Source organism: Oncorhynchus tshawytscha, linkage group LG21 (assembly GCF_018296145.1).
Source record: "Oncorhynchus tshawytscha isolate Ot180627B linkage group LG21, Otsh_v2.0, whole genome shotgun sequence".
Taxonomy (NCBI): Eukaryota; Metazoa; Chordata; class Actinopteri; order Salmoniformes; family Salmonidae; genus Oncorhynchus; species Oncorhynchus tshawytscha.
This window is the reverse complement of record NC_056449.1, coordinates 23,234,398-23,248,797: the sequence shown is the minus strand read 5'-3', so window position 1 is coordinate 23,248,797 and position 14,400 is coordinate 23,234,398. Positions and strand designations below refer to the sequence as shown.

Below are 14,400 nucleotides of genomic sequence, written 5' to 3'. Positions count from 1 at the left end.
GATGAGAACTACTAATGAAATCTGCACCTGTCCGATTGAACAGACAGGATAGACAGTGTGATGAGAACTACTCATTAAACCCTAACCTGTCCTATTGAACAAACATGAAACAGTGTGATGAAAACTGCTCATTAAATCCTAACCTGTCCTATTGGACAGAGAGGAGAGACAGTGTGATGAGAACTACTCTTCCCCTGTTCCTTTGACAGGAGAGTCTGTTCTTTACAGCTGTCGGAGGGGGATGTGTGTAATGTAATGAGAGGGTGTGTTTGAGTGGCTGAGCTGGGGAGATAAGACCTGAGAGTGAGTGTGTGAGGGAGGGAGGCCCAGCATAGAGTGTGTGTGTGTGTGTTTATGAGTGTGTGCGTGCGTGCATGGGTGTGTGTAACTCAACACAGGGACTCCAGCTGCCTGCTTTGTATCTGGCATTATCTGCCTGTTTGAGCTGAGAGAGATACCTCTGAGTCATCGACTTGCTCTGTGTGTGTGTGTGTGTGTGTGTGTGTGTGTGTGTGTGTGTGTGTGTGTGTGTGTGTGTGTGTGTGTGTGTGTGTGTGTGTGTGTGTGTGTGTGTGTGTGTGTGTGTGTGTGTGTGTGTGTGTGTGTGTGTGTGTGTGTGTGTGTGTGTGTGTGTGTGTGTGCGTGTGCGTGTGCGTGTGCGTGTGCGTGTGCGTGTGTGTGTGTGAGAGAGACAAAGAGAGAGCCAGCAGGCGAGGAGGTTTTGGGTGAGGTGTGTATTGATCAGGGAGCTTCATCAACCGATTCCCCTTCCACAACGTGACAGGCTTTAGTATCGACCCTCAGCACAAGGCTGCTGACAGGAGAGAAGCACCGACCTATTCCAACTCTGCACCGCATCAATGGAGAAGCACCAACCTATTCCCACTCTGCACTGTATTAGTGTAGAAGCACCAACCCATTCCCACTCTGCACTGTATTAGTGTAGAAGCACCGACCCATTCCCACTCTGCACTGTATTAGTGTAGAAGTACCAACCCATTCCCACTCTGCACTGTATTAATGTAGAAGTACCAACCCATTCCCACTCTGCACTGTATTAATGTAGAAGCACCAACCCATTCCCACTCTGCACTGTATTAGTGTAGAAGTACCAACCCATTCCCACTCTGCACTGTGTTAGTATAGAAGCACCAACCCATTCCCACTCTGCACTGTATTAGTATAGATGCACCAACCCATTCCCACTCTGCACTGTATTAATGTAGAAGGACCAACCCATTCCCACTCTGCACTGTATTAGTATAGAAGCACCAACCCATTCCCACTCTGCACTGTATTAGTGTAGAAGTACCAACCCATTCCCACTCTGGACTGTATTAGTGTAGAAGCACCAACCCATTCCCACTCTGGAGTGTATTAGTGTAGAAGTACCAACCCATTCCCACTCTGCACTGTATTAATATAGAAGCACCAACCCATTCCCACTCTGGACTGTATTAGTATAGAAGCACCAACCCATTCCCACTCTGGACTGTATTAGTGTAGAAGCACCAACCCATTCCCACTCTGGAGTGTATTAGTGTAGAAGTACCAACCCATTCCCACTCTGGTCTGTATTAGTGTAGAAGTACCAACCCATTCCCACTCTGCACTGTATTAGTATAGAAGCACCAACCCATTCCCACTCTGCACTGTATTAGTGTAGAAGCACCAACCCATTCCCACTCTGCACTGTATTAGTGTAGAAGCACCAACCCATTCCCACTCTGCACTGTATTAGTATAGATGCACCAACCCATTCCCACTCTGCACTGTATTAATGTAGAAGGACCAACCCATTCCCACTCTGCACTGTATTAGTATAGAAGCACCAACCCATTCCCACTCTGCACTGTATTAGTATAGAAGTACCAACCCATTCCCACTCTGCACTGTATTAGTGTAGAAGCACCAACCCATTCCCACTCTGGAGTGTATTAGTGTAGAAGTACCAACCCATTCCCACTCTGCACTGTATTAATATAGAAGCACCAACCCATTCCCACTCTGGACTGTATTAGTATAGAAGCACCAACCCATTCCCACTCTGGACTGTATTAGTGTAGAAGCACCAACCCATTCCCACTCTGGAGTGTATTAGTGTAGAAGTACCAACCCATTCCCACTCTGGACTGTATTAGTGTAGAAGTACCAACCCATTCCCACTCTGCACTGTATTAGTATAGAAGCACCAACCCATTCCCACTCTGCACTGTATTAGTGTAGAAGCACCAACCCATTCCCACTCTGGACTGTATTAGTGTAGAAGCACCAACCCATTCCCACTCTGCACTGTATTAGTGTAGAAGCACCAACCCATTCCCACTCTGCACTGTATTAGTGTAGAAGCACCAACCCATTCCCACTCTGCACTGTATTAGTGTAGAAGTACCAACCCATTCCCACTCTGCACTGTATTAGTGTAGAAGCACCAACCCATTCCCACTCTGCACTGTATTAATGTAGAAGCACCAACCCATTCCCACTCTGCACTGTATTAATGTAGAAGCACCAACCCATTCCCACTCTGGACTGTATTAGTGTAGAAGCACCAACCCATTCCCACTCTGCACTGTATTAGTGTAGAAGTACCAACCCATTCCCACTCTGGAGTGTATTAGTGTAGAAGCACCAACCCATTCCCACTCTGCACTGTATTAGTGTAGAAGCACCAACCCATTCCCACTCTGCACTGTATTAATGTAGAAATACCAACCCATTCCCACTCTGGACTGTATTAGTGTAGAAGTACCAACCCATTCCCACTCTGCACTGTATTAATATAGAAGCACCAACCCATTCCCACTCTGCACTGTATTAGTGTAGAAGTACCAACCCATTCCCACTCTGGACTGTATTAGTGTAGAAGTACCAACCCATTCCCACTCTGGACTGTATTAGTGTAGAAGTACCAACCCATTCCCACTCTGCACTGTATTAATATAGAAGCACCAACCCATTCCCACTCTGGACTGTATTAGTGTAGAAGTACCAACCCATTCCCACTCTGCACTGTATTAATATAGAAGCACCAACCCATTCCCACTCTGCACTGTGTTAGTATAGAAGCACCAACCCATTCCCACTCTGCACTGTATTAGTGTAGAAGCACCAACCCAGAATACAGGTGTTCCTCTTCAAGCCTGCTGATAGGTTAAACAGACCACCTGTCTATAATTGAGAGCACAGAGACTCGGCTTCTTAAACAGGATTGGAGGGGGTTTAAACAAGCTCCTCCCCCTGTGCTCCTGCATTACAGGAAGCCCTAGCAGGTGTGACTGAGACTGTACATATGATAGGGTGTCACATCAACACCTGTCTCCCTGCCACATCCTGTGCCCTTCTCCACAGCATTCCTTTCCAACATTGTGACAGCCTCCTGACAATGATTGTTTGTGTTTTCTAATAAGCAAGGTCACACATGAAAAGGTGGAAATCAAAACCTGCTTGGCTGATGATCACATTTGCATATATCTGCATAGAAATTAGGTAGGCGGTCTTAACCGGGAGAGACCACAACAATTCAAAAGCAGAAAGTAAACGACACACTTGAAAAGGAGACCTGATTGTAGCAGTTAGCCCCGCTCTCTTGGCTTCAATTCCCTTCTCTCTCTAACTGCTTTAGAGAGAAGCAGAGGGTCATCTGAATGTCCAGGTGAATATTATGGTCTGTTTCAATCTGTTTTACATCAGTAGCTCTGTTGGCTCAGCAGACATAAACAGGATGTTCTGCGTAAAGACGACATTAATGGTACTTCACTGGTGCCCAGAACAGCACTGAAATTAGCTAAAGGAGCTGACACACACACACACACACACACACACACACACACACACACACACACACACACACACAGACATACACACACTTTGCTACAGCTGTGACTATGAGCATCCCCATTTATAGAGGCAGGCCAGGGAATAATCTCCACAACACCAGTCCATTCACAGTGTCAGCTGCCTGCAGTGTCAGTCTCATTCATGTGTATTTCTGAGGTGCTGGAGTGAAATGACTATCATTTCATAGAGTCTCTATAGCACAAGTGTCAAACTCATTCCACGGAGGGTCGAGTGTCAGTTGGTTTTTGCTTCACCCTTGTACTTGATTGATGAATGAAGGTCTCTAATTAGTAAGGAACTCCCCTCACCTGGTTGTCTAGGTCTTAATTGAAAGGAAAAAACAAAAACCTGCAGACACTCGACCCTCAGAGTGTCTACCAACTGGACACTTAGAATGTCTACCAACTAAAGAGTGTTGGAGTGTTTACCAACTAGAGTGTTAGTGTCTACCAACTAGAATGTTAGTGTCTACCAACTAGAGTGTTAGAGTGTCTACCAATTGTGTGCAATCTCTCTTTTTCATAAACCCACACACTCAGACAGTCTGGAGAAGACTGTACTTAATTTGGTAATTTAGAGAGTGAATGAGCTGACGACTCCTCTCTAATCACTGCCGGTCCTTGCCTTTCTGCCACCCTAGGTGAGATCATAAAATGCCATCCCCCGCAAAACTAGAAAAGCAAAATTACATTGAAAAAACATAAAAAACACAATGAAGTTAGGTAAAATTTTGGTTCAGAATGAAAGGTGAAAAGACATATTTTCCAGACGTTGAAAATATGTATTTTCCGGACGATGAAATAAGGTTCATTTATGGTTCTGAATGAAAGTTGAAATGATGTAATTCATAGACGTCTATGACCAAATACCCAAAACCAATGTCCTTGGATGTGGAAATCAATGCCGGTCCGAAATGCACCCAAAAAATATTTCCAAAAGACGTCAACGTCGGTCTGTGCTTACTGATGTGGTAAGCCTACCGTTTGTAAAACACCAAAAAATAAGTCTGAACAGGAACAAAAAAAGATGAAAAAAGACTTGGGCTAATGCTTACTAGGGTGTAGCCTACCATGTCACCCGCAATGGAAGTTTATGAATGCCCATCCATGTGGTAGGCCCATTTGTAAAACAGACCATTGCATTGGTTTTATTAGTGCCGATTCCTGTGACTAATCAATTTGGCTATTTAAGCTCTGAATATCAGCTACCCGACTTCATCAGGAGTTATCGTGAGGCTATTTGCAATGTGTAGCAGGAAATGCAGAAGTATTTTATTTATTTCTATGATCAGCTTGTCAAGAATGTATGGATACAAACTTGAAACCACTGATCATGTCAATTTACCCCACAGGGTGAAACTCCTGGACAGCAGATGTGAGTAGCATGATTGTCAATTTCCTATGGTCCATTTAACTTTTTTAGGATATGAATTTTTTTTAAATGTGACAGCACATTTTATTTGATTGGGCGCCATTTAGGTTAGCCTATTTGATACCTGTATGATGTAAAAAGTGTCCGTCTCAATACATTGTCATATATTTTATCTCCAGAAAATGCTCTATCTACCATATCCTAGATTTGCTACATGATTTATGTTAGATAATTTTTTTGGACTGAACGTTGATGGAGTGCTGCAGAGATGCGTCTCTCGAACAGCAACCTGGAGAGGCGCGCTGGGAATGGACAAGCAAAATATTTTGCCTCCCTGCCTTTGACAAAGTGGGTATTATTTATCACGAGGCGATATCAGAGCTCGCCTACAGTAAAAATCCCACATGCCACTGGTTGAGATAAATTGTCATTGTTTTTGGGCAGAATTATGTAAGGTTTTATGTGTTCTTGGAGGTGAGTCTTGGTCAGTTTATTTCATAACAGGCCACCCTAATGTATTTCTGAGTGTGTGTGTGTGTGTGTGTGTGTGTGTGTGTGTGTGTGTGTGTGTGTGTGTGTGTGTGTGTGTGTGTGTGTGTGTGTGTGTGTGTTGTGGTATGTGTGTAGTGTGTGTGCATGTGTGTGTGAGCATGTGTGTGTGTGGTATGTGTGTAGTGTGTGTGTGCATGTGTGTGGTATGTGTGTAGTGTGTGTGTACCTGAGTCGTCAGGATCGTGTGTATCCTCCATGTCATCGTCAGACATCTCCATCTCCTCTTCTCGTCTGATCCCCATCAGCTCTTCATTTTGCATGTTTCTGATCTCCTGGAGGGAAACAACAAAACAGGAATATCACTGGATGTTCATACTGAACACGATCCTCCTGGGTAGCCTGGCTGGAGTACGGTTTACACTGTTGCGTACTGTCAAGGAAAGATTTGACTGATGAGAAGCAGATTTGACTACTGATGAGACAGTAGATAGAGAGCAGCAGTCTGCCTCTACATGGATGACAGTAGATAGACAGCAGCAGTCTGCCTCTACACTGATGACAGTAGATAGAGAGCAGCGGTCTGCCTCTACACTGATGAGACAGTAGATAGAGAGCAGCAGTCTGCCTCTACACTGACGAGACAGTAGATTTAGAGGAGCAGTCTCCCTCTACACTGACGAGACAGTAGATAGACAGCAGCAGTCTGCCTCTACACTGACGAGACAGTAGGTATAGAGTAGCAGTCTGCCTCTACACTGACGAGACAGTAGATAGACAGCAGCAGTCTGCCTCTACACTGACGAGACAGTAGGTATAGAGTAGCAGTCTGCCTCTACACTGACGAGACAGTAGATATAGAGCAGCAGTCTGCCTCTACACTGACGAGACAGTAGATATAGAGCAGCGGTCGGTCTGTCTGTCTATGAGTGAGTGAGTGAGTGATCCAGATCAGCACTTTGGGGCAGTCAAGGTGTAGCTGTAACACTATCATAATTTCCTAACAAATTCTGTCACATCTAGATGTTCCCTAGAGAGGTCTGAGACATGAGCATAACTGCTGTGTGCCCAAAACCATTATACTGAAATTGACCACTGTGCTTCTAGCAGCCCATGTGTGTGTGTGTTTGTGTCAGTCCTGAGTTCTAATACATGTGTATTTGATACTGTGTTATTTAAATACTTATTTTCTGTATATTTGAGTATATTCAAATAATGTGTCCCCAATCAACTACTTCTATTTAAAGAATTTTCAAATAATTTCCTATAAATAGCCTACTATTTGAAAGGATTTGTATGGTTGAAAAAATGGATGGATAAATGGGAGAATGACTGGTTTGTAAATAGGCAGATAGTTATAAATTGATGGATGGATAGATGGATGTTTGAACATGGATATATGGATTTGTGGTAAAATACAGGTGCTGTGATTGTGACAGACAGTGAAGCTCCTGCAGTCTCTCAGGTCTACTGTTCTGTTCGACACACATACACGCGTACACACACACGCGTACACACACACGCGTGCACACACACGTGTACACACACACACACACACACACACACGTGTACACACACACACACGCACACACACACACACACACACACACACACACACACACACACACACACACACGTGTACACACACACACACACACACACACGCACTGCAGCATCGAAATACATTGACCTTCACAGCCACTATAAATAGACTCCCTGTCAATAAGAGAGCGGTAATATTCCTCTATATTAAGGTCTGAGAGTCACAGATTGGTCCTGGTGACTACAGAGATAATGTCCAGCAGAACAATAGAAGATTGGTCCTGGTCACAACAGAGATGATGTCCAGTAGAACAATAGAAGATTGGTCCTGGTCACAACAGAGATTATGTCCAGTAGAACAGTAGAAGATTGGCCCTGGTGACAACAGAGATTATGTCCAGTAGAACATTAGGATATTTTTCCTGGCACCACAGAGTTGATGTCCAGTAGAACAATAGAATATTGGCCCTGGTGACAACAGAGATTAAATCCAGTAGAACATTAGAAGATTGGCCCTGGTGACAACAGAGATGATGTCCATTGACAGTAGGATATGATATGGTTAACCTGTGTCATGAACCCATTTTACAACACAAGGTGATGCATTTGTGTTAAGAGCTCAGTTCCAGGTATCATCATTAGCATGTGGATTATTCTGTAGGGAAAAGTGTTGCTGGATCACAATAACTGAATATTCACAGTATTGTTAATATGCATCAACACACTCAGAGGTATTTCCAGTTCAGTATGAGTTGTTAATTCTTCAGAGGTATATTCCTGGTGTCATTAGCATGTTAATATATCTGCAGGAGATTGTACTGTACTGTTCTGAATATTCAAACGGTTCATAGTTTCACGTTTCAACTTCATGCGATGAAAATTATGAAAAATAAAAGACCATGACATGTTTGTGTGTGTTTGTGTGTGTGTGTGTGTACATTATCCTAACTGTGAATTTTAAGTCACCGTCAAGAACAATATGTGCTGTTCAGTTCTTTACAGTACTCAAAACTTGTTTACATCCATTACAACTCTCTTACATTGGCAGTTGTGTTGTGACTCCGTTGCTATTCATAACTGCTAAACACCTGTCCATGACATTTTACCACAGAGAACACTTAGCGCATTTAAATTGAATCTGACCTGTCAATCTGTTTTGGTAAAGAGTGATATCAGAGGTCTATAACACATACCTCCCTTACAAAAAAAATACCAAGAAATAAATGTATATTTCCCCCAAAATTTGACATTCTTTTCACACATTTATTTTTGATCCCTTCCAGCAATATCTGGTCTCCCAACCAGGGACTGACCAAGACCAACCCTGCTTAGCTTCAAAGGGAAACCAGCAATTGAATGCAGAGTGCTACATTGCTGGAATTAATGTGCTGGCTGGAATGAATGTGCCGACTGGAAAAAAAGCAAGAGGAAGCAAAGGCCAGGGTAACATAACCAATAGGAGAAATTGCAGTAAGGAGGGAGGTGTTTTATTCAATTGCATATTTAATTACATTTTTTTTTTCACTGAAAGCAATTCATTTGCTTTCAAATGTAAACATTATTTCCATGCAATGTTTTTTTGTGATCAATACTTTGGGGTTTGTGTTTTGCTTTCAATATCATAATTTTTGTTTGCAATTATATGAATGTTCTTCTCGACTTCAGAAGTTTTGCTTGATATTAATGGAATAAAAGTAACTCACCCACTAGAGGTTTGCACCATATAATAACACTATTACTAGGGCTGTTGCGGTGACCGTATTATTGCCACACCGGTGGTCACCAGTCAGATTCCACGTGACCGTTTAGTCATGGTAATTAGGCTACTCCAAGCTCTGATGCTGCTGATGATTATTGCCTACTAGACTCGCTAACTGCCTAGTACTCAGCACTCTATTGTCCCTCTAATCACTTTGCAGTTGGAACTGACATCAATGCAAATGTGTTCAAAAATCTAATCAAACACTTCATTAGAGCCCGTTAGCTTATGTTGCGCATAATTTCTATAGGATATGAAATTGCAGAAGAAAACAGAGTGATGGCCTCTACTAAAAAGAGGAGGATCCCATCAGGTTTCAATAGGCAAGGCCTACTATATTTATTTCTCAACTTTCCTAATATTAAGCACATCAACCACGGGAAAGCTTCCACCATTCGCTATTTAAGTGCATAGATGACATGCATTTTCCCCTTTCCCCTGTCCCTGTTTTTCACAAATATATTATTTAGTCTATCTAAAGACAAGATTAAATCAAGAATATTCTGATGGGTGACAATATTAGCCTATCACTTGTGAATTATATATTATCATGATGTGAATGATGCCCAGCATAAGAAACTGCTGCCTTTTTCTAATCATAGTCGCACACCTCATATAGACTAGCCCATAGGCTTATATGCTTTGATAAGGTTTGTATCACAACTAAAGTGGCCAAATAACTCCTTAAAATTAAGCACATTCATCCGCTTTACAAGGGATTTAGAGCCTAACTGGAATTCATAAGTGGCGAGTGAGTTTCAAGTTTGGATAAGATCATTTTCACCATTAAAATTCCCCTTTAAAATAAAAGCATTACATGCACAATCACATTTGTAGTCACTTTTATAATGGTGTTTTTGGATTGCTGCATGGATTGCTGCGTTTTTGTTTTTGGATTTCTGCACTTATAATGTTAAGAAATAGCCTCATAGTTTATCAACATTTTAAGCTGTTTTAAAATGTTCTGATCTGTTGCGTCAGCCACATTGCGTAAAAAAGCATTTTTGATGCGAGTGGTTCTATTAATTTGGGATCTATTGCATCCCACAACTGTCCCAGAATATGTTTGGAATATTTATTTCTCGCACAGAATAGAATAGGTAGACGTTTGTACTATGGGGGATAGTAGATTGACATAGGCTAGTGCTTTTGCTGTTCATTACGCCTACTCATCTTGTTGGCTGACAAAAGTAAATGTGGACAGTTCTTCCAATATCTTCAATATGCACCTCGGATAAGGACGTGCGGAGCTGCGTCCCCGATGTGTCTGTCTTCACTTGTAGCCTGTGAGAAAGACGCGATCACGTGATGGGAGAAGGCCACAAAGACCACAAAAGGTATGGATTCTTTTAGGGTGCATTACGGCCACAAAGGGGATGACGCCGTGATATTCGAGGCATTATCAAGTGCTTGTCAAATTGTGAATGAGAGCCTGCACAAAAAACAAAGCAAATGCCTTTCAAGCAACTTTTTTCAAATCATTAGAGTCACATCACGCAGCCTGACAATGTAAAAAAATCCAAACATATAGCCCAACGTTTGTAGAACGTCTACATTTACATTAATAACTCTAAATTAAGCCTATAGGAGTACCTATTTCTTTGTTAACTGCTCAACACAGAATAGCTGCATGTGCGCTCACTCCCTCAAATCATTGAGAAAATATTTAGATTTTATTCAGCTTTGTTCAATTGTATTCTTCAAACCATAAAATAATGCCACGCAATTCTAAGCAAATTTTGTCTGTAAAATGAACTAGTGTAGTTAATCAACAGCCATTTGACATAGGCAGATCAGGATCTAACATACAACATACAACAAAAATACGACAACTCAGAGTATGCTAATCTGTTCTTCTGAAATAGACTACTTCTTTAGACCTGTCTAAAATAAATAATGGATTTATTTTGATGGTGTAGGCTATATTACATGGATTTATTAGAGTTTTTAAAATGTAGATGTCCCAAAGGTCTGCACCAGTGGCTTGTGGAAGCCAGGAGATGCTAAAAGTCTTTATGTTAATTAACAGTCAATTACTGTGAGACTGACAGTTATTTGCTTGACAATGACCAGCTGATTAAATTTCGTGACCACCACAGACCTAACTATTACACTGTTAAAGGTGGTTAAAGCAGCAATCCTTAATTGAAATATTAAGTGTTCTCCCGCGCCCTTTTCGGTAAAAAGTTGAGGTATGGTGCTGGAGAGATATGTAACCACTCTCAAATCCATAGACTACACTATGGATGCAAGGACTGACCATCCATGACATCAACATTATAGTTTTAATAATGGTTTTAGGGTATACAGTGTTTGTTTACAATTACTTAGTTCACGAACATTGGAGTAAATGTGGAATGTGTTTACATGTGAAACTGCATATTTGATTTTCACATGTGGATTTTTACATGTGTTTGTTTTTCACATGTGATCTTGCAATGTAAATTCAACATGTGAAAACAGCTATTTTACATATATATATATATATATATATATATATATATACAGTGCCTTGCGAAAGTATTTGGCCCCGTTGAACTTTGCGACCTTTTGCCACCATTCATCCATCACGACTTCCGCTGAAGTGCCTCGATCTGGCTCTGATGCCATGGTGCCAGAACTGGCTGATAACCTAGTACAGTGCCTTGCGAAAGTATTCGGCCCCCTTGAACTTTGCGACCTTTTGCCACATTTCAGGCTTCAAACATAAAGATATAAAACTGTATTTTTTTGTGAAGAATCAACAACAAGTGGGACACAATCATGAAGTGGAACGACATTTATTGGATATTTCAAACTTTTTTAACAAATCAAAAACTGAAAAATTGGGCGTGCAAAATTATTCAGCCCCTTTACTTTCAGTGCAGCAAACTCTCTCCAGAAGTTCAGTGAGGATCTCTGAATGATCCAATGTTGACCTAAATGACTAATGATGATAAATACAATCCACCTGTGTGTAATCAAGTCTCCGTATAAATGCACCTGCACTGTGATAGTCTCAGAGGTCCGTTAAAAGCGCAGAGAGCATCATGAAGAACAAGGAACATACCAGGCAGGTCCAAGATACTGTTGTGAAGAAGTTTAAAGCCGGATTTGGATACAAAAAGATTTCCCAAGCTTTAAACATCCCAAGGAGCACTGTGCAAGCGATAATATTGAAATGGAAGGAGTATCAGACCACTGCAAATCTACCAAGACCTGGCCGTCCCTCTAAACGTTTAGCTCATACAAGGAGAAGACTGATCAGAGATGCAGCCAAGAGGCCCATGATCACTCTGGATGAACTGCAGAGATCTACAGCTGAGGTGGGAGACTCTGTCCATAGGACAACAATCAGTCGTATATTGCACAAATCTGGCCTTTATGGAAGAGTGGCAAGAAGAAAGACATTTCTTAAAGATATCCATAAAAAGTGTTGTTTAAAGTTTGCCACAAGCCACCTGGGAGACACACCAAACATGTGGAAGAAGGTGCTCTGGTCAGATGAAACCAAAATTGAACTTTTTGGCAACAATGCTAAACGTTATGTTTGGCGTAAAAGCAACACAGCTCATCACCCTGAACACACCATCCCCACTGTCAAACATGGTGGTGGCAGCATCATGGTTTGGGCCTGCTTTTCTTCAGCAGGGACAGGGAAGATGGTTAAAATTGATGGGAAGATGGATGGAGCCAAATACAGGACCATTCTGGAAGAAAACCTGATGGAGTCTGCAAAAGACCTGAGACTGGGACGGAGATTTGTCTTCCAACAAGACAATGATCCAAAACATAAAGCAAAATCTACAATGGAATGGTTCAAAAATAAACATATCCAGGTGTTAGAATGGCCAAGTCAAAGTCCAGACCTGAATCCAATCGAGAATCTGTGGAAAGAACTGAAAACTGCTGTTCCCAAATGCTCTCCATCCAACCTCACTGAGCTCGAGCTGTTTTGCAAGGAGGAATGGGAAAAAATTTAAGTCTCTCGATGTGCAAAACTGATAGAGACATACCTCAAGCGACTTACAGCTGTAATCGCAGCAAAAGGTGGCGCTACAAAGTATTAACTTAAGGGGGCTGAATAATTTTGCACGCCCAATTTTTCCAAAGCTACTGTATATTTTTTTTTACCTCGCACCTATCTTTACAGCAGAAGAATCTTTAGAGAGATGATCTGCTGTCAAACATACACCTTACACACCTCTGAGTCACCTCTGAGTCAGTCCACCGTAAAACACACACACACACACACACACACACACACACACACACACACACACACACACACAGTATACATGTAACACATGATCACATGACCTACTGTAACACATGACCTGAACAGGAAATATATTAACATTTTCCTCACAGAACACATAAAGTGCCTTCAGAAAGTATTAACACCCCTTGACTTTTTCCACATTTACAGCCTGCATTAAAAATGTATCATATTGAGATTTTGTGTCACTGGCCTACACACAATACCTTATAAAGTCAAAAGTCAAATTATTTTTGTAGACATTTTTAAGAAATGAATTTAAAAAATGAAAAGAGGAAATGTCTTGTTTCATTTAAGTATTTTTGGCCAGCCTAAATAAGTTCAGGAGTAAAAATGTGCTTAACAAGTAACATAATAAGTTGTATAAGTTGTATAAGTGTTAAGCATGATTTTTGAATGACTACCTCATCTCTGTACCCCACACATACAATTATCTGTAATGTCCCACAGCAGAGCAGTGAATTTAAAACATATTTTTTCCAATGCAAAGCGTTATGTTTGGGGCAAATCCAACATATCACTGAGTACCACTCTCCATATTTTCAAGTATGGTGGTGGCTGCATCAGGTTATTTGTATGCTTGTCAAGGTCTAGGGAGTTTTTTTTTAAAGCAACGGAATAGAGCTAAGTACAGGCCAAATCCTAGAGGAAAACCTGGTACAGTCTGCTTTCCAACAGACATTGGGAGAGAAATTCACTTTTCAGCAGGACAATAACCTTAAACACAAGGCCAAATATACACTGGAGTTGCTTACCAAGATGACATTGAATGTTCCTGTAATCATCTACAGTTGGAACTTAAATCAGCTTGAAAATATATGACAAGACTTGAAAATTGCTGTCTAGCAATGATCAACAACCAACTTGACAGAGCTTGAAGAATTTATAAAAGAATAACATGCAAATATTGTACAATCCAGCTGTGCAAAGCTCTTAGAAACTTACCCAGAAAGACATCTGTCATCGCTGCCAAAGGTGATTCTAACATGTATTGACACAGGGGTGTGAATACTTAAGTAAATTCGATATCTGTATTTAATTTTTAATACATTTGCAAAAATGTCTAAAAACATGTTTTCACTTTTCCATTATGGGGTATTGTGTGTAGATGGGTGAGAGAAAAAACATATTCATTCCACTT

At 41.3% G+C, this 14,400-nt stretch overlaps 1 protein-coding gene across 1 annotated transcript in view; it reads right to left on the bottom strand.

The window, feature by feature from the left end:
• Window positions 1–14,400, bottom strand: part of LOC112220536 (ecto-NOX disulfide-thiol exchanger 2) — a 250,927-nt gene that overhangs the window by 52,679 nt on the left and 183,848 nt on the right. Inside the window, 1 exon segment of the mRNA XM_042302850.1 lies at window positions 5,930–6,035. Within this exon segment, the coding sequence (XP_042158784.1) occupies window positions 5,930–6,035 (106 nt within the window).